Source organism: Ochotona curzoniae, unplaced genomic scaffold (assembly GCF_017591425.1).
Source record: "Ochotona curzoniae isolate NIBS_2020 unplaced genomic scaffold, NIBS_Ocur_1.0 contig_2469, whole genome shotgun sequence".
Classification (NCBI taxonomy): Eukaryota; Metazoa; Chordata; class Mammalia; order Lagomorpha; family Ochotonidae; genus Ochotona; species Ochotona curzoniae.
The window spans coordinates 389,236-408,180 of record NW_024465471.1 but is presented as its reverse complement, the minus strand read 5'-3'; the positions used below and the strand labels follow the sequence as shown (position 1 = coordinate 408,180).

Sequence of the window (18,945 nt, the reverse complement as noted above, 5' to 3'; positions counted from 1 at the left end):
GACACTTTATTAAGAAAGAGACACACACACTCAGGAGGGCCTTAGGCAGGGCACCCCGGCAGCCCCTGCCCTGGGGGTGGGAGAGGGTCTGACTTTCCCTCAAGGCACTGAGCTGGCCCCGAGGTGGAACTGTGGCAGCCCCAGAGGTGCCTAGGGGTTGAGCCAGGGGTGCTGCAGGCAGTCGGCGGCGCTGGCCCGCTTCTCCGGGATGTACTCCATCATGGGCAGCAGGAAGGCGCTGAACTGCGTGGCCTGCTCCAGCGGCCACTCGTACTTCTCCATCAGCACCTCGTACAGGCCCCAGTGCTTGAGATTGTGGATGTGCCGCAGCTGTCCTGGCGGGTGGGGGAGGGGGCGAGGTTTATCCGGGGGTGGGGGGGCCCTGGGGCTTCAGTTCCCTGCCCCCCTGCTCGGCCTGCCTCCACGGTCCCCACCTCTGCGGTTGAAGAACTCCCGGGAATAGCGGCCAGAGAGGGCGAAAGCTGGCGGGATGTCTCCCAGAAGCTCCACAATGTGGGCAATGTGGTCTGCGGGCAAGAAGAGGTTGGCAGGCATGCCAGGCCCTGGCCTTGTTCCCCGGCATATGTCCGGGCCTGGGCCTGCCTTGCCTTACCCTCATCACGACTGTAATCTTCTCCAGAGTGAGGCTCGAACAGGTAGTCACCGGTGGCCAGCTCAAAGGCCTGCAGGAGAGGCAAGGGTGAGGGATGGCAGGTGGGCCGGGCCTGTGGTCGCCAGGTACCCCGAAAACACACCATGCATGCTGTGCTCCAGATGTCGGCCGGGGGCCCGTACTCGGCCCCGATCAGTACTTCCACAGCCCGGTACTGCCGAGTCTGGATGTCTTCAGTGAAGTGCTTGTGCTGGAAGCAAGGAGGACCCTAGACACAGGCGCCAGGGCCCAGGCTGGCATGCCCCCACTCCCCATCAGTGTCCCGAGGGATTCCCCATGTGGCCCTGGAGGGAGTGGTGTGGGGGGAGGCGAGACTGAGGCTGGCCCTTCCTGGTAGCCCTCTGCCCCCTGCCCCTTGCTCCAGGCCCATTGCCTGGCAGGGGCCCATGTTGGTTGCAAGCAGGATGCTGCTGAGTGAGCCTCTGCCTGGCCAGTGGCCTGTGGCAAGCTCCCCCCCTCAGCCCGGAGCCCTGCTCGCCAGGGCTCTTGTACCACCCAGCAGGCGTTGCCCAGGTCAGCGATCTTGATCTTAATCTTGTCTGCATTCTGAGGCTCCAGTGGGTTCACCAGGAGATTAGAGGCACCATAGGGTGCTGAGGAGGGGAGAGGAGAGAGGCAGACTGAGCCGAGCCTGCACCTCCCGGCCCTCGCACCCACCCAGGCCCCGTGCACTCACTGCTGGGTGACAGCAGGCCCCCGGTCTCACGCTGGTTGGACGAGCCTGAGAGGATGGAGCAAGAGGCAGGAGAGAAGAGGGAGCCGGAGAAGCCTGAGGTCTGTGAGCCGGTGCTGAGGCTGCGGCCGCCCCCCAGGGCGGGGGATGAGGGGGCTGGGGAGGGGCCAGCCCCGGGGCCCCCGGCGTGACAGCCAGAAGAAGACGTGGAGCCGCTGCCCCCCTCGAGCCTGAAGGTGGAGTCTGAGGAGATGGGCAGAGGTGATGTGTGAACAGATGGCATAGCACGGCCTGTGCATGCGCCTGGGCGCAGCGCTGCCTCCAGCCCCTCACCCTCAGCCGCTGCGTCCATGGCCTCGAGCCGCTGCAGGTCCCGCAGACGCTCCTCCAGCAGCCGCTTCTGCTGTTTCCGTTTACGCCTCATCTTCTTCCTCTTGTTTTTGGACAGCTTACCAGTCTGCTGCCAGAGCCAGGGTCACCCCCAGGCTCCATCACCCACTCCCAGTGCACCCAACTGTGGTGTTCCTGCCTAGGGCCCCCATGGCTGCCAGAATGGGATGCCCCCTACACCTCCCCCTCATTGCCTGAAGCTCCCCTGGCGAGAACTCGAGACCCACCCGTGCACCACCATCATGGGGTCCCTGGGCTCCTCCAGGCAGGAGGACCACTTACCAAGACCTCCGGGGGGGCAGTGCTGACTGAGGGTGCAGGGAAAAGGCAATAGAGAGTCGGGCAGGTGCCCAGCCCCAGAGGTCCCTGCTGGTGCCCCTCGGGTGCTCCCTACCTGTGGAGCGGGATGGGGGTGGGGCCCCCGACTGCTGCCACTCCGTGGCCTCGGCAGCCAGACGCCGGATGTAGGCGTCCCCGACACACAGCAGGATGTTCTCGGGCTTGATGTCCGTGTGGATGATCTTGCACTTGGTGTGCAGATAGTCCAGGCCATGAAGCACCTGTGGTGGGCCAGCCGCTTGGCTTCTCAAGCTCTGCTCAGGCTGGGCTGGCCTGGCCGGCACTCGCTGGGTGCTGCACTCACCTGCCTCACGATGCTCTTGACACACGGTACAGGCAGGCCCTGGTAATTGGACTTGATGATCCACTTGAGGAGTTGGTGGCCCAGCACCTCCAGTACCATGCACACATCTGGGTCTGGAGTAAAGGCTGGCCACCAGGCACAGAGCCGGGCACAGACCCTACCCCCCTCCACTGTCAGAGATGGGCATTCTGTGTCCATCCCCCTAGGTCTCTCAGCACGCTCCCTGAAGAGCTGGGGGGACAGGTGCACAGGTGACCCCTTTAGAGGTAACAACACCTACAAAAGATGGCCTGGCTGGTGACCCACGCAGCCTTAGGCACACCTCAACACCAAATCAGTACAGACCACTGTCACTGCAGGGGGAAAATGCTCATTGTGCAAATGGGCAAACTGAGGCCCTGGTGGCTAGGAAGACCTGCAAAGGATACGGACTCCATTAACCCCTGAGATCCTGAAATCGTCAATGAGCTGAACGATGGTCTCTCTTTTGGGGTCGCTGGGGTCACTGTCCCGCACCTGGAACGAGAGCCTCTTGTCAGCTGCCCCCTCAGCGTAGCTGGAAGCAGCTCTGGTCCCTCTGCTGCTCCAGCCGGGCCCTGTGCCTCAGCCTTCGCCAGCTGGAGCCTGCCCCTCTGGGTGCTCCGCCCCGCCAAGCCCCGGCAGGGGCAGGCTGGGCACCCTCAGTGCCAGGCCACGAGCAGCTCCCGGGGAGCAGGGAGCGGTAGGGGAGGTGCCTCACACATTTCAGGAGCTTGATCTCATCCACAGCTGTCTCCGTGTAATGCCCTGCGCTCTTGACCACTTTGAGTGCCACGAAGCGCTTGCGCCTGTAATACACACCGAGACCCCTCACTGCGCTAGCCCCGAGCCAGGGCCTCGCCACACAGGGCTCGGGGGTCACAGGTCACACTCACTGGATGTCCCAGCAGAGCCACACGGTGGAGAAGTGGCCCCAGCCCAGCTTGCGAACCACGTGGTAGCGCCCATTGAACAGGTCCCCGATCTTCACGGGGTAGTAGCCGCCTATCAAGGTCCGCAGATGATGGATGACAGTGGGGAATTCTCGGGCTCCCCTCCTCCGCACCCTCCCGAAGCTGGCGCCGCCAGGCTGGCCGTCTGGCTAGCGTGAGCCGACCCCCACCTCCCGCCATTGAGAGCTCCTGTACTGGCCGGGTGGCCGCTTGCAGCGAGACCAGGCCTCACCCTTGCAGTAGTCTTTGGGATCTTCCTGTTCTTCATCATCAGAGCCAAGGAGTCCCTGCAGCATCCGAGGTGCCGGTGGCGCTGCAGCCAGTTCAGAGCCCGAGGACTCAGGCCCGCAGGAAGCCTGCGAACTGTGGGCGGGGTGGGCGGCCGGGCAGTGAGCACGCAAGGCCCCGGGTGGTGCCCCAGCCGGCCCGGCCAAGCCCTACCTGCTGCTGCTGCTGCCACTGTCCCCGCCGCCACCGCCACCGCCACCGCCCGCGCTGGCGTTCATCCCAGCCTCGCGGCCCGCGACTCCGGCGCCCCCGGCGGCTGCTCCTGTGGGGCCCAGAGGGGGCCCGCGCATTTATAGCCTCGGCCGCTGCTGATCTCACCCGCCTTTATAAATAGCCTCCCAGCTGCTCGGCAGTGGGCAAGGTATGCGGCGCGGGAGGGGATGGCGCGCGACGGTGGCCCGGAGAGGCCGGCCCAGTGAGCCCCCCCACCTCCACTTCGCCCCAGCCCGGGGGGCAGTGCCGGCGCGCAGGGACACGGTGTGCGGTGACTCACGCCCAGGCACTGCTCCCAGCTCAGAACTGGCCGTGGGCGGAGGAACACCTACACGGGTGGGGGTAGGGGAGCAGGTAGGAAGCTACTAGAATCCCAAACTAAGCCCCCAGCACTCCAAGGGCTGACCTTGGGGTGTCTCTCAAAGGCTGTGGTTGACATGGCAACCGGATCCTCGGGCTGTGATCCAGGGCTCTAGGGAACTAGGGGTACTTTGGGAACTTAGAACATTCTTGAACCTCCCAAATGAGTCCCTGGGGGCGTCCCCCTGGCAATGATCTCTGCCATTCCCAGCAGAACCCCACTTGTACCCTTTCCCAGCCTAGTCTGCCTTTTTCCTGTGACCCATCCACCCATTAGAGCGACCATACGCCCCCGCAACCGGTGCCACTTGGGGTCCCCTGGCCCAGCAGGGTAAGAGGAAGCATGGGGAGTCGCCCACGCAGGGCTCTGCCATGGCGTTCTTTTTTACCGGCTGTGTACTCTGCACCTGGCACAGGAGGGGGCTACCAAGACCTCGGCTCCACGCCGCTGCCTCGGGGCTGCAGCCTGCATGCCCAGAAGCCTCCACAGCAGGCAGGACGGGTTGGAGCCAGCATGTACTGGCTTTGCTGCAGGATGCTCAGGGGGCGGTGGGGGAAGAGCCCCCTCTCTCGGGCGCAGCGGTCCCTGGTCCCTGTGTACCGCTGAGGAGGGGGTGCAGTCAGCGGGGAAGGGCGGGGCAACAATGTCACAAGGGGGCTTGCCAGTGACAGTGACCCTTGTGCCTGTGCCAGGGTGGGGGCACAAGGTACTGGCTGGGGATGGTGCTTTTCCTCCGAAATGCAAATATTTTATTTTCAGAAGTGACTCTCCAGCAAGCAAATAAATATCACGGGGGAGGGATCAGCATAAATTAGCAACGGGGCAGCAGCGAAGCCAGGGGCTGCTAGGGAGCTGGCGGAGCCCCTGCAGCCCTTGGCTCACTCCAGGAGCTCAGGAGGCACTCTGCTGCTGACTCCCACTTGCTGCTGTCAAAGCTGCTGGGCCCTGCACCTACTGTGGCCCACAGTGTCCAGTGCTCACAGGTCTGTCACTTTGTTCTCTACCAGGGCGGCAATCTGCTGCAGGCGGCAGGCCAGCTGCATCTTCTGGCCCTTGGGGTCCTCCTCCAGGGCGAGTATGATCTGCCAAAAAGTGGTGGGGTACAGTGGAAAGAGGAGGGTACCGCTGGAAGCCCTGCCCTGCTTCCACCACCACCACCACAGCAACCAGGCATCCAATGGGCAACCCAGAGGAAAGCCAAGCCCCGCCCCACCCCTCCCTCTCCGCCCCACCCCTTGGGCACGCGGCAGGTCTCACCTGGTCATAATACCTGTGGATGTGGTGGTAGAGTTCTTGCAGAGCCTCCAGACAGTGGGGGGCAGAGGTGTACTTCTGGGGGGAGGGGGGAAGGCAAGGGATGAGCCCTGAGACCCCAGCCTGGGCTGCAAGCTCTGAGGTTTCTCCCTCCACTCTGTCCAGGGCTGCAGGCTGAGCCCCAGGCTATGCCTCACCGTAGACAGCTCAGCAAGGGCTGAGTTCATGTCCTGGTAGCTTGCAGGCGAACTCTGGCGAATGTCAGCATAGTATCTGGGGGAGCCAGGCACAGTCAGTGGTGCTGCAGCCCACATGCCCTCCCTAGCCCCATGGGCACCGGTACCTACTTCTCCACCATCTGCTTGTAGCGAGGAATCTCACGGGCGTAGAGCAGTTTGTTCACAGGCGAGTCCTGCTCCAGGTTGAGGGGTACTAGGTGTGAGCTGGAAGGCTAAGGAGCCAGCTCTGTGCCCGGGGACTCCCAGCCAGAGCTCCCTTGTGCTCACCCGGCCCACTTTGTGCTCTGAGATGGTGCAGGAGTCGATGAAGGTCTGGGCAATGACGGCGAGGATGGCATCCACATTGTCTGACACACGCACGTCGAAGAGCAGCTGTGGATTCTTCAAGGCGTTCACCCAGAAGCGCAGAAGCAGGCTGGGGGCAGAGGCAGGGCTTGAGCTGCAGCTCCTCGCCCACCATGGAACTTGCTCTCCGCTCTTACCCTGCAGCCCAGCTGACAACCCAAGGTGGCCACAGTACTGCCAGGGCCCCCAGTCCTGTCCTGTGCATAAGACCCAGTTGCAGTGTGGTGGGCGCTATGGCGTAGCACGCTAAGCCTCTGTCTGTGCTGACACCATTCCCCATGGGCACCAGGTCTAGGCCAGTGCCTCTACTTCCCATCCAGCTCCCTGCTTGTGGCCTGGGAAAGCAGTGGAGGACGGCCCAGAGCCTTGGGACCCTGCACCCACGTGGGAGACCTGGAGGAAGCTCCTGGCTCCTGATTTTGGATCAGCTCAGCTCTGGCCATGGCGACCACTTAGGGAGTGAACCAGTGGATGGAAGATCTCTTTCTCCCACTGTCTCTAACTCTACCTTTCTTTTTTTTTCTTCTTTTTTTTTAAGATTTATTTTTTGTTGTAAAGTCAGATATATAGAGAGGAGGAGAGACAGAGAGGAAGATCTTCCGTCCAATGATTCACTCTCCAAGTGACCGCAATGGCCGGTGCTGCGCTGGTCCGAAGCCAGGAGCTTCTTCCAGGTCTCCCATGCGGGTGCAGGGTCCCAAGGCTTTGGGCCGTCCTCAACTGCTTTCCCAGGCCACAAGCAGGGAGCTGGATGGGAAGTGGGGCCCATATGGGATCCCGGCGCGTTCAAGGAGAGGACTTTAACTGTTACATCATCGCGCTGGGCCCAACTCTACCTTTCAAATAAATATATATATTTTTAAATCCGAAGGCCCAGAGGCTAAATTTTTGCCTTGCACGTGCCAGTATCTTATATGGACACCTGTTCATGTCCCAGTTGCTCCATTTCCCATCCAGCTCCCTTTTGTGGCCTGGGAAAGCAGTCGAGGACGGGCCAAGGCCTTGGGACCCTGCACCTGCGTGGGAGACCTGGAAGAGGCTCTTGGCTTCGGATTGGCTCAGCTCTGGCCGTTGCGGCCACTTGGGGAGTGAACTATCAGACGAAGGATCTTTCTCTCTGTTTCTCATCCTCTCTGTATATCTGCCTTTCCAATAGGAAAAAAAAAATCTTGAAAAGGCTCAAATGTCCCTGTGAATCTGTACTGGGGGTGGGCATGTGGCAAGCCTAGCATCCAGTGGCTTTCCTGAGTGGTGCTGTGGGCAGGGGCAGCAGGCAAGACACCTGTTAGTCTTCCAAATGTGTAGGGTCTCCGGGTCGTCAATGCCGTGCTTCTCCGCCTGCTTGTCCAGGAAGTCAAACAGGTACTTGATGGCAATGGGCACGGGCCGGTTCACGCTAAGGATGGCCTGGAATGTGTCATCCACAAACTTCTGCAGCGTGCCCTGTGAGGCAGCAAGCGAGGTCCGTGTGTGCGGGGGCAGGGGGTGTTGGAAGCTGGCGCTCTGCCCCTGCCGAGATCATGCCCATCCCTGCCTCCACCTCTCCCATCCTGGGGCTGGCACGCTGCACTGGCCATGCCGACCTTCATGGAGAGCAGCCGGGTGAGGTAGATCTCTGGGATGGTCTTGACCCGCGTGCGCTCCCGCTCCCGCAGGCTGCTGCGCCGCACCTTGGCCCCTTCGGGCTCGTCAGTGGCCTTCACCAGATGCCAGAGACGGATGCCGCCCTCCTCCGCGTCCTCTGGCATTGGGGGATCTGAGAAAATGGGGAGGCGGCCTTGGTGCACTGCCTAGCCCCCACTGCATGCTGTACAGCTAGGGACGCACGTGGACAGCGCTCTGGGGCTGAGGCACTCACTCTGCCCTGGGCCGCAGCTCTGGGCCTGGCTTTGTGAGACAGTGCCACCATGGTGTGGCTGGGGAATGAGCCCCACCGTTGCTCCATCCGGAACCTGAAGGGAATTGGGGGAGCAGAGTCGGTGCCCATGGGCTGGCTGATCCCCGAGGTGGGGCCCGCCCCTGCTTCTGCCCTGCCCTGCCCTGCCCTGCCTGCACGGGCACCTTGTAGTGCTGCAATGTGTTGAGTCTCTTCCAGTGGTTCTGAGTCACCGAGGTCAAGTCCTCGTCGGACAGAGTGAGGTGACCAGCCAGCCCTGAGCGCCACTCTGGAGGAACCGAGACAAACCAATGGCTCACGCCCCGTCCCGGGCTTTCCCATTCCCATTCGCACGCAGCACAACAAAGTGGAGTGGCTGCCCGTTGGTGGAGGGGCCAGGCCTGGAGCCCAGGACGGTGGGTAGGGAGGGCTCTCACCAAGGTCCAGGGCATGCACGCTGGGCCGCTGGGAGAAGGGAGTGCCTCTGTAGACTTGCTCCAACACCTTTTCCTTGACCTGGGTGATGGTGTCTGTGTCGAGCACCCGGGCCGGCACGTGCTGCACCTCGCTGTTCCCCACAGCCTCACCAGCCCCAGGACCCAACAGCACCATTAGCGTCAAGGGCTGGAAGTCCACATCTTCCCGCAGCAAGCGGCTGTCATTCAGGGTCCGTTTTGCCTTACCCGTCACCGCATCCACCGGCCCCTTGTCTACCTGGTACTGGATGGCCCGCAGCAGCATATACAGTGGCTCCCCAGCCACCTCCTGCAAACACCGAGATAGACCATGAGATGCCAGATGAGGCCCAGCCAAGGGCACCACAGGCAGAGGGCAGGGCAGCCAGCAGCTCAGTGCAACAGTGGCCGATGGACAGAAGGCTAGGGCAGGCCCTGGGTTGCTGCTTCAAGCCCTGCTCCCCCACATCTGGTAAGGGCAAATGGTGTGAACTTCTGTTTTCCACTCCTCTCTGGCCATGCCTCAGTGGGCCTGCGGGGCTGGGACAATCACTTTCTCACCTGGATGAGGCCTTTGAGGGCTCTTGGGCACAGGTCACAAGGGACATGGGTGACTAGTAATGCCCATGTGGTGGGAGTGCAGGAGGGTGTCCTTGGGCTCAGGGCCGGCTGCACTCACCTGCAGAAAGGTGTGCAGGCAGATGGACAGCCAGTTGGTGAGCAGCTTCTCCACCATAGTCTCCGTCCTGCAGAGAGCGAAGCCCTGGTTCCTTCCAGGCCTCCGGGGGTGCCAGGCCAGCGCGGGGCAGGGCAGGGCAGTGTGCGCCGAGCCCTGCCGCCAGCTGGGATGAAGACGCACCTGCGTAGCATAAGCTTGGGGTTCTTGTGTACATAATGGGCCGCCAGGTCAGCGAGCAGTGTCAGCATGACGTCCGTGAGGTACTCCAGCTTGCCGTGCAGCGCCAGGGACAGCAGTGAAGCCACGTGGCAGCGGTCCCTCTGTGAGAAATCGGGCTGCTCCTCCAGGGTGTGGACGAGCTGCGCGGGGAGCCGGCCTTCAGCGGGGGAGCCGCCCTCAGCCACGCCTCCCCACACGCCCGTGCTCCCGACACGCACTGTGAGCAGAAAGAGCTTGCTGTTGAGCAGGTTGGAGAGCTGTGTGAGGCCCTGGCGTACGGTGGCACGGCGACTCTCTTCTCTGGGCCATTCGAGCTCTGGCTGCAGCGGGTAGCCGCCATGGCCCGGGAAGAAGGCTCGCTCCGCATACGTGTGGTAGTCCAGGAAGGGGATCCCGCTGGCCTCCAGGTCACTGCTGAGGTCAGTCATCTCGGTCATCAGGTCTGCAGGTCGGAGGCACCAGGGTGTGGGCTGAGGCCAGGGGCGCCCTCAGCCCTTCCCACGGTGGCCCATGTCCACGCACCCCCCCACCTGTAAACTCCTTGCGGCACTGGTCGCCCACGCCTGTCTCTAGGTTCTCCAGCTGCACCAGCACCTTCTGGTAGTCTCTCAGGGCCTGTTTGCTCTTGTGCCTGTGGCGGCAGGCCAGGCGTCAGCCACCAGCCCAGATGTTCCCCCTGCCCATGCCACCCTGCCTACAGGCTCCCTCACAAGCACGCACAGACCCTCACCTGTACATGAGAGTGAGGAGAAGCACGGCGGCGATAAGCACGGCCACGCCCATGCCCAAGCCCACCTGGGCCTCCACGGGGAAGGCACCCAGCGTAGCTTCCGCTTCGTACTGAACGTGGCCCAGGGCCAGCCGCACGTTGCCCATCTGCACCTGCAATGGGGTCAGAAGGCCATGAACGCGGGCCTGTAGGGTCCGGCCCGGCCGCCAGGGGCGCACACTCACCACGAACTGCGGCAGGGCCCCGGAGCCGTTGGCCGGCTGTGGGGCGCGTGGGGGCGGCTCGCAGTACAGGTGGGTGAGCGTGAGCGTCTTCACGCGGCACTCGCCGTCACCGATGTGCACGCGCACCTCCTCCTTGCTTATGCCAAGGTTGAGGCCCTCCCCCTGGAACACACGGCAGGAGCAGCCTCAGCAGGGCCAATCCCCCCACAGCCCCACCCAGCCCCAGGTAGCCCGGGCGCGTGCCTGGCTGGCAGGTGCTCACCTCCACGTCCAGGACGTGGCCCGGCTTGAGGCGGTAAGGGCGAGTCGGCCCGTCCCGGCTGAGAGGGGCCAGGCGGGGGTTGGGCTGGTACAGAAAGTCCTGGCCCCCGCTAGCGCTGGCAAAGTCCACTTGCACGTTGTCCAGGGCAAAGAAGACGCGCTGGGGTCGCGCCCCATCTGGCACCGCGGGGCTCGGGCACAGCAGGAGACTGGACGAGTTGACAGCACAGATGGAGGAGCACTGCAGGGAGGCGAGGCCAGGACATGGAGATGCTGGTGCCAGCCAGGGCGCTGTGGCCCTCCATATTCTGTCATGGCACGGCCTGGGGCAGCCGTGTTGTGTCATGGGGGCTTACCTGCAGCAAGCCTCCATCAAGCTGAGTGCAAGCCTGGGAGTCAGCCACAGGAGCCTTGCAGCTGCTCCTCAGCTCTGGGGCTTGGGGCCGGGCCCCCACAGCCTGGACCTCTGCCTCACCCTCCAGCCACACGGACAGTAGGGGTCGCCACACCACATCCAGGCCAGTGCCCCTGACTCGGATCAGCCGTCCGCCCCTGTGCCAGGCAGACAAGGATGTGTAGGCAGTGGATGGTGCTGCTCTGCCCACCAGGTATAGTACACAGGGTGCGTGTGCCCCCTCCCTCTGCCCCCTCCATGCTTCTCACCCCCGGAAGCTGACGCTGGGCTCTGCTGCCACCAGCTGGGGGTTGGCAGTGTAGTGGAAGGGGCTGCTAGCCAGTACGCGTCGGGCATGGCCAAAGACCACAAGGACCAGTGCCTCTCCTGGGGCAGCCTGTGGCATGGTGCGGCACACGATGGCGTCGGGACACACAGGCTCGCGGCTGCACGGTGCAGACGGGCTCTCAGGTCTTGTAGTCCAGCCTCGGCCTCCCCCAGTGTGGGCTGAGACCGCGGGGGCTTGGTGGGGTAGGCATTCCTGGGAGAATATCACGGGCACCCGTTCCCCGCCCAGGGGCAGTGAGGCCTGGGCAAGGGAGGTGAGCGGCCCTGCAGCCCTTGCATGGGCACTGCTGCGGACTCACATAGGACAGGGCTGGCCGCCAACAAAGGCGCTGATGTTGCCCCCGGTCTGCAGGTGCTGCCCATGGATGGTGAGCTGGGTGCCCCCTGCCTGGGGGCCCCATCGCGGATTCAGGCTCAGCAGCACGGGATCCTGGGGAGGGGCACACTGCGATAGCATGGCAGCCTGGCTGCTGTTTTTGCTCCACTAGGCTTCAGGTGCAGGCTACTTCTCTGGGGAGCCTGACTGCCATGCCCTCCTGGCTCCAGAGCTTGCTTCTGCAGCTCCTCCCCCAGGCCCGCCAGCCCCCTCCTGGCTCCTGCTGGTGCCGCCAGGGCACAGACCTGGGCTAAAACTCCTAGATGTGATTGTCTCCTGGGGGGTGGGCAGGGAAGTCCCTGCCTCCTGTCGCTCCCAGCATGGGCTCCTAATGTAAGGTTCAGAACACCGCATCCTGCCCCTCTCCGCCGTGGGACCACTCCTTGGCAGCCACTGACCTGGTAGGTGAACTGTTGCCTCGAGATGCCTGGCGGCCGACTCCTGATGGCCACTCGTACTGGCCCAGTGGTGCCGTTGGGGGCAGGCGATGTCACACACACAATGCTGAGGAGCCGAGGTGTCATGGCTTGCTCAGGGCCTCAGGGCAGCAGTGAGCAGCCTGCCAGCTGCTGCCTGGGGCCTGCCCCTTCCAGCCCTGCTTGACTTGTGGGCCTGTAACCTCTGATCTGGGGCCTTGCCTTTCTTGGCCATGAGCCTCCCGTCTCTCTGGGTGGCCGGTTTCTGAGGGCCTCTGGGAAGGCAGTATGCCTGCTCCTCCTTTGCTCCCCCTCCCCCTGCTGTCCCTCACCTCCCCCTGGATGCCTCACCGAGCAGAGGTGCGGTAGAGAGAGGGCTCGGGGCTACACGGCCGGCCAGCCACACTGACGGCAGCCTTCACGTCGTCGAAAGCCCGGCCCAAGTTGGAGCCCAGGATGGTGAGGGCTAAACCTCCCTCTGGGGGGCCAGTCAGCGGCTCGATCTGCAGCAGGGAAGGCTCTTGAATGGCTAGGAGTAGGGTGAGCAGTGGGCAGTGCAGGGAGCGAGGGCTCATGGGAGAGCTGTGGCCGGCTCAAGAGTTGTGGTGCTCACCTCATCGATGCTGGGCGCAGGACAGAGGTGCTCCTCGGCTCCCTGTGGGCACAACGGCCCGTAGCGGCAGGCAGGCTGGCGACCACCACACCACACGCAGCCCAGGCTCCCATTGGCCCCCTGGCAGTGGCTGCAGTCCGGGTGGCCCACGGTGCAGTCGTACAGGGTCACTGGGGGAGTCAGGCGTGCACTGAGGCACTGCCCCCTGCCCCCCGCGTAGCTTACCCTTGTTGGGCCTGCCTCCCGGGGCTCACCAAGAAGAGCGGCAGCATTGTCCAGCCTCTGGGCCTCCCCCCGCGTGACGTAGATGGGCACGGGGAGCTCCCGTTGGGACAAGGATGGGTGGAACTGTGGGTGGAGAGCAGGGTCAAGAGTGGCTCCACCTGCTGTGTCTTCCGAAATATCATGACAGTGTTCCCACTGCCTACGTTCCTGCCATGGACGGACCCAGGGTCTGACACAGAGCAGGCTCTCACGTACGACAATGGGGAAAGCCGGGCAGGCACAGGGTTCAGGGAGACAAAACATCCAGTGGCAAGGCGCTCACCTGCTGGGCTTGACAGTGGATGAGACCCGAGTCCTGAGCTGTCTCTTCCAGGGAGGCTGCCAGCTTCTGCACCTCTCCAGGGAGCTCCAGCCAGCAGAAGTAGGAAGCAGGAAGGCCCTGGGGGATACTGTGCTTAGGACCCTGGATCCCCCATCCCCTGCAGCCCTGCCTGGTTGGCCTGCCTGACCACTCACCCGGAAATACTGAAGATTACGCACACGCAGGGCCACTCTGCTCTCCCAGCCCACAGGCACCAGTGGGGAACTGGCCAGACCCTCAACCTGGGGGCACGCCCCTGGACCATGCCCTGGGCTGTCCACCTGGGGAGACAAGAGCCCTTAGCACTGCAGGGCAGAGGTGCTTCAGGCTGGGGGCAGGGAACTGGGTCTCCCTCTGTGCTCCACAGCAACCAGGCTCCCGTACCTCCTGGGCATTGTAGACGGTCTTCTCGCCTTCTGGGCAGTGCTCTGTATGCACACAGAGGCTGCTTTGGGGGCACCAGTGGCAGCGCCAGAGGCTGCTCACACAAGCGTGGCACCTGCAGGGGCAGGGGATCTGCTCAGGCTGTGCACTGTCTGGGGTTGCCCCCGCAGGCACCACAAAGCAGACTGAGGACTCACGGGGCAGACACCGCCAAAGCTTGGATGGCACTGCAGTCGTAGAAGGAGAAGTTGGTGGTAGCCACGGTTACATCTTCAAACATCAGGGCCAGGGCCAAAGTGATGTGGTCTGAGGGGGAATGGCAGGAGAGCAGGTCACGTGGCTTCAACTCCCTCCTAGTGCCCACCTCAGGTGCATCGCAGAGGCCCCTCACCTGTGCCTGGCAGGGTTGGGGGCAGTTGGGCTTGCGGAGGGGTGATGCAGGCCACATGGGGGCCTTCCACGTAAGCCAAGCTGTCATAGTCCCCAAAGGCACAATGGAAGTATTCATCCGCAGCCAGGGTGGGAAGGCGGGGGACAGACAAGGTGACCTGGGACACATGGAGTGGAAGGAAGCAGGAGGGTGGAGTGAGCTGGTGGCTGGGTGTGGCAAGCAAGGAGCCTGCCGGGGCAGAGGGGTGAGGGGCAGAGGAAGCGGCCTGGGTCGGAGGCATGGCATGCGCTGTGCTGGTGCTTTACCTGAGCCTGCTCCTGGCGAGGGTGGTGGGTTGGCCACAGACTCTGGACGTGCAGGCAGCGGCTGCCCTCCTCGTAGCTCCACAGCCACTGGCTGGGCTGCACAGCTCGTGTGCACTGGCCTTTCCGGGTACACCTGCCAGGTCACCATGTGGGTCTCAGGCTCCTTGGGTGACCGCTAGCAAGGGGATTGGGAGGATGGCTGGGCTGCAGTTCAGGGAGCACGGAGAGTATGGGGGTGGGGGCTGTGCTGACAGAACTGGGCCAAGCACAGAGGGGCTTTGGTGTCAAGTTGCAGACTTTGCCCTTGACTATGAGATGCCAGGGAGATGCTGGGGTGGGCCATGCAGATTGGCCATTGGGTTGCCATAAAGGATTTCTGCCGGGCCTACAGTGGAGCAGGGGTGGGCCAGGGGACTCTGGCAGCTCTGAGGGGGTGGGTGCACAGGTGAAAAAGGGCTAGGCTGGGGGAGCGGAGCCATGTTGAGAGGCTGATGCCAACCAGTTGTATTACTGCATGGGAGAGCATGGGCCTGAGTGACTAGGGTTGGCATCCTGACCCCTCTGAGCTGCTGCCCAGGGGATGGCTTCCAGACACACACTCTTGCTACCCCTTAAGCCGGGATGCAGGCTCCATGCTCACCTGCCTTGGAGGATGCACCAGCCACACAGTGGATCCCGGGCCTGCAGGCAGCTAGCGCAGTCTGGAAACTGGGGGCAGGTGGCTACAGGTACACGATCCAGCTGGATGGGCAGGGAGATGGGGATTAGAGGGGGGCAGGCCTTGTGACCCTGGCCTCACCCGGAGCAGCCCTCACCTGCTGGGCGGTCAAGACGTAGAGGTGGCTCCCGTCGCTGTCCAGCAGCAGGTCTGCACTAATGGCTGAGCCTGGAGGCCCCAGCTGCTGGGAGTGGTATATCTGCCCTCGGGAGCCATTGAGAAAGACCTGCAAGGACAAGTCTGCTCAGGGACCCTCCCCAGGGAGGTCACAATCTCCTGCTGCCAGAAGCACTAGGAGTGAGGCCGTCAGACTTCTAGGGCCTCTCTGTCAGGCAGGAGGATAATGCTGGAGTGACAAGCAGGTCACAAGGAAGCCATGGAGAAAGACTTCCAGGACCACTTTAGCTGTGAGCACCAGCCACTGCCTGCCCTGTCCACTCTGGCTTTGAGCTCCCACTGGCCAGACAGGGCAGGGCCACCTCAGAGGACAGCCATCTGGAGTCACTGGAGGGTCAGGGTGCAGGCTGAGGGGTGAAGGGAAGCAGGAACCTCTCGGAGCCACAGAGGAGGGCCAGGGTGCATCTGAGCAGGCAGTGACCCTGGGCCCAATGTGGTGCCCTGCTGTATTCCAGCACTCACCTTGTGCAGGCAGCCCTGGGTGTCACCCAGGAAGGCTATGGTGTGCCCATCGACCTCAAGAGCTGCCACAGCACTGATGGGCTGCCCGAGGCGCAGCACAGGCCAGGCCTCCAGGGGCTGGCGGCCAGCGATGGGGCTGGGCGTGTGCTCGTCGCCACACGGGTATGACTCCGGCGAGTCCTAGATGGGCAGGGAGTGGCTGATCAGTTGCCTGGGAAGGCAGGTGCTGCGTCACGGGGTGCCATGGAGAGACAGTGCAGGGCTTGGAGACTAGGGTTCGAAGCCACAAAGCTCCCCCAGGAGCCGAGTGGGGGTGTTGTAGCCCCCTCTTAATGTCTCCCGGTCCAGAGAGGGGTGAGTAGGCAAGCAGAATTAGGTGGGGACCAGACAAGGGCAGGCCACTCACAGGAGGCAGGGTGACGCAGCGCGATGTGATGCCATATTCCACGGTGGCTTCTTCCACACCGCTGGGGCCCCGGCCAGCCGCTGTGTAGCACAGGCGCCGGGCCTGCTCCATGCTCCTGTCCAGTTCTGCCAGGGGGAAGGCACACAGGGCCGCCTGGGCCCCCTGTGGGCCTGCAGCGAAGGCCCCCAGCAAGGTGCCAGGGGCAAGGGAGGCAGCCTGCACCAGACCCTGGCCCTGGCATATGAGGGGTACTTCTACATAGGAGTAAAGGTTGGCATCTCCCAGGCACACCCGGGCCACATAGGAGCGGTACTCGGCTTGGGCCCGGGCTCCGCGGCGGCGGAACACGAAGTAGGCTGAGTGGGTGTCAGCGAAGGCGGCCACGTAGCTGTTGTTGTAGTCGGAGAAGTCGCCCACCACGAGGCGGCCCAGGCCCTCGCTGGAGAAGGGCTGAGGCCCAGAAAGCTGGCGCACAGTCAGGGGTGGCACCCCAGCCGACAACTTGCCCGCCAGGCCTCGGGCTACAAACAGAAGGTCTCGGCCCGGCGCAGACACCACCAGGCCCACTGTGGCTACCCCGGGCACGTTGGCTGCCACAAACTGCCCGTCCCCAGGGTCCTCAGCCTGGTACAGCACTTGGGTCACGTCCCTGAGGTCTCGCTTCTCACATACACCCTGCCTCACCTGGCCACAGGCCACAAGCTCCTGGGCTCGGCCACTCAGTAGCAGTAGCTGATTGGCGTTGTCGGTGAGCTGGGCCTGGGGGCACTCGGCTGGCTCCCGGAAGGGCAGGCAGTCAGGACTGTCCACGACAGGACCAGTGATGGCCACTGCCTGCAGCTCTAGTTCAGGGCTCAGCTGGAAGAGGCGGTTCACTGCGCCCACATACAGTGTGCCCTGGCCTGGTGCCACTGCCAAGTGGTTGAAAGTGGTATTGGGCGCTGAGAAGCGATGGGCCACAGTCAGGGGCTGTGGCCATGGGAGCAGCAGTAGTAGCAGCAGTGGCCGCGGCAGCAGGAGGCCAAGGCCCAAGGGAGGTCGGGGAGCCGTCATAATACCTAAGGGAGGGGCACGTGAGGCCTGTGCGGGGTGAGCACCATGCCCTTCTCCCAATGCCATGAGTCAGGACAATGCGTGGGACAGAGAGCAGAGAGGGTGGGGCGGGGGTGGGAACACAAACAGGGCTGACAAGGGGAACAGGCGCCAGGAGACTCCCAGGGAGAGGGAGGGCAAAGGCAGGGTGGGGTGGGGTGAGAGAGCCAGAGCGCAGGAGTTGGGGAGGGTGCAAGCCGAGAGGGCACAGGCATCTGCACTGTGTGTCAGGCGTCCTGTCCAGTCATACTTGCGGAAACAGGGCTGGCAGTGACAGCAGGCAAGGCCTGGCAGGTGCCAAGGGATGGTGCCGAAGCTGTAACCCAGGGCACGTGCTGCAGAAGGAAGATGGGGCAGGATGGCTGTGTCATCACAAACCAGACAAATGAGGCCCCCGTGCAGGGACTTGGGGACACGCACAACACTGGGGACAGACACTGAAAGTGCAATTGGAAGAGAGAGAAATTGAGGCAGCTATAAGCTGCTGGCCAAGACACAGCCAGAGGTGGCAGGAACTGGATGACTGACTAGGGGTGGTCAGGGAAGGGGCAGTCCTGGGGGTGCTGTGCATGGGCCAAGGAGGACTGCGCCTGCCGCCCAAGGTCTACAGGTTAGAAGAGCTTAAGCATGTCAAGGGAGGAGAAAGGAGGGGTGCGGGCTAGGGGGAGGACATCAAGCCTGTCGTGCGTGGCCCCCACTACAGCCTCAGGCACAGCTCTGCTAGCAGGCCACCTGCGTGCACCCAGAGAGCTGGCACTATGGGCAGAGGTCCAGCAAAGGCGACAGGCAGTGGGGCATGAGCAGGACCATGGACCTGGCTGTGTGCTATGTCACCCCAGGCCCGAGTGCAGAGTCTGTTATCTGAAGCGTGCAGACAGGACGCCTGTGGCAGCGGCAGCTTAGGGGCGGGGAAGCTGCAGGATGCGGGCACCCATGCCAAACCTTCCTTGTGCGTGCTGAGCCCTCCCAGGGACATGGGGCCCGGGCACTCACCGGCAAGATGCTGCAGCAGAGGGCTCACCCAGCTCCCCTAGGGCAGTGGGGACAGGCACAAGATGGCTGTGGGGGGCATTGTCCTGAGTGGGAGGGCAACAGTTGAGGCTCAGCCCCATTCACGCCGGCCCTGGGGGTAGGGCAAGGGCCTGGCGACCGGGCTCCGCCACAGCTGGCAGCTTTGTCAATAGTGGCCGGGCCAAGGCAGCCCTGCCTCCACCCCAACAATGGCTCCTCTGTCCAGAGGCCCAGACCAGGGACCCACTATCTGGTGCTGGTCTGAAAGGCGGGGGGGGCGGGGGGGCTCCCTGCCACTCCCCATCACTCCCCAGGAGACACCCCCTAGGATCTAGGGACAAAGGGACAGCGTTTGTAGCCAGCCCTCCCCATCTGACCTCATGACCCGGTGCCCGCTGATGGTGCCCCTGCTTGCATCCCAGTCTCTGTGAAGGGCACAGGGCAGGCCTCAGAATGCCCAGGATGGAGCCAGCCTCACAGCCTCAGCCCTGGTAGCCTTGGTGCCTGCTCTCTGTGCCAGCCCTGGTCCTCAATGCCAGCCTTTGTCTGGCTGAGGGCAGAGGAGGTGCTGACAAAGGCAGAAGACCTTCGCCCCCCGCCCCCAGAAGACTGGCCAAGGAGCCCACAGCCCTCAGTCCTTGGGGGCATGTTGGTGCTGGGTGGTACCAGGGGAGGATGTGCAGCCACCAGGACCCCAGTCCTTGTCTGCTCTCAAGGAAACGGCTGTCTGTCTGGGCCTAGACCCCTCCTTGCCCCCACCACCCGTGGGGGA

The 18,945-nt window shown here is 63.4% G+C and overlaps 2 protein-coding genes across 4 annotated transcripts; both read right to left on the bottom strand.

Annotated features, from left to right (window-relative positions):
• Positions 1 to 72: 72 nt before the first annotated feature.
• On the bottom strand, positions 73 to 3,936 carry SRPK3 (SRSF protein kinase 3). Of its 3 annotated transcripts, XM_040974696.1 has the most exons (16): positions 3,792 to 3,902; positions 3,583 to 3,713; positions 3,294 to 3,402; positions 3,119 to 3,206; positions 2,808 to 2,895; positions 2,380 to 2,486; positions 2,131 to 2,296; positions 2,019 to 2,044; positions 1,680 to 1,803; positions 1,542 to 1,589; positions 1,350 to 1,442; positions 1,166 to 1,266; positions 756 to 863; positions 614 to 683; positions 435 to 527; positions 94 to 335 (listed from the first exon to the last, which is right to left on the bottom strand). In XM_040974696.1, the coding sequence occupies exons 1-16, from the start codon at positions 3,854 to 3,856 to the stop codon at positions 151 to 153; spliced, it is 1,602 nt and encodes a 533-aa protein (XP_040830630.1). In that variant the 5' UTR covers positions 3,857 to 3,902; the 3' UTR covers positions 94 to 150. The 3 variants fall into 3 exon arrangements, with proteins under 3 accessions (XP_040830628.1, XP_040830630.1, XP_040830629.1); XM_040974694.1 differs by having other exon boundaries at positions 73 to 335; positions 1,350 to 1,589; positions 3,792 to 3,936; XM_040974695.1 differs by having other exon boundaries at positions 1,350 to 1,589; positions 1,680 to 1,806.
• Positions 3,937 to 4,989: 1,053 nt separating this feature from the next.
• Positions 4,990 to 18,239, bottom strand: PLXNB3 (plexin B3). Its single transcript, XM_040974693.1, has 36 exons — positions 18,156 to 18,239; positions 17,413 to 17,497; positions 16,071 to 17,128; positions 15,665 to 15,844; positions 15,123 to 15,251; positions 14,948 to 15,048; positions 14,308 to 14,440; positions 14,003 to 14,159; positions 13,809 to 13,917; positions 13,612 to 13,726; positions 13,383 to 13,508; positions 13,189 to 13,305; positions 12,896 to 12,989; positions 12,642 to 12,811; positions 12,380 to 12,531; positions 12,011 to 12,116; positions 11,536 to 11,666; positions 11,158 to 11,334; positions 10,851 to 11,046; positions 10,496 to 10,735; positions 10,234 to 10,395; positions 10,010 to 10,161; positions 9,810 to 9,910; positions 9,498 to 9,721; positions 9,241 to 9,419; positions 9,061 to 9,127; positions 8,364 to 8,691; positions 8,112 to 8,215; positions 7,909 to 8,002; positions 7,634 to 7,806; positions 7,333 to 7,493; positions 5,973 to 6,120; positions 5,814 to 5,878; positions 5,664 to 5,739; positions 5,470 to 5,544; positions 4,990 to 5,294 (listed from the first exon to the last, which is right to left on the bottom strand). The coding sequence occupies exons 3-36, from the start codon at positions 17,121 to 17,123 to the stop codon at positions 5,190 to 5,192; spliced, it is 5,700 nt and encodes a 1,899-aa protein (XP_040830627.1). The 5' UTR covers positions 17,124 to 17,128; positions 17,413 to 17,497; positions 18,156 to 18,239; the 3' UTR covers positions 4,990 to 5,189.
• Between the last annotated feature and the right edge of the window lie 706 nt (positions 18,240 to 18,945).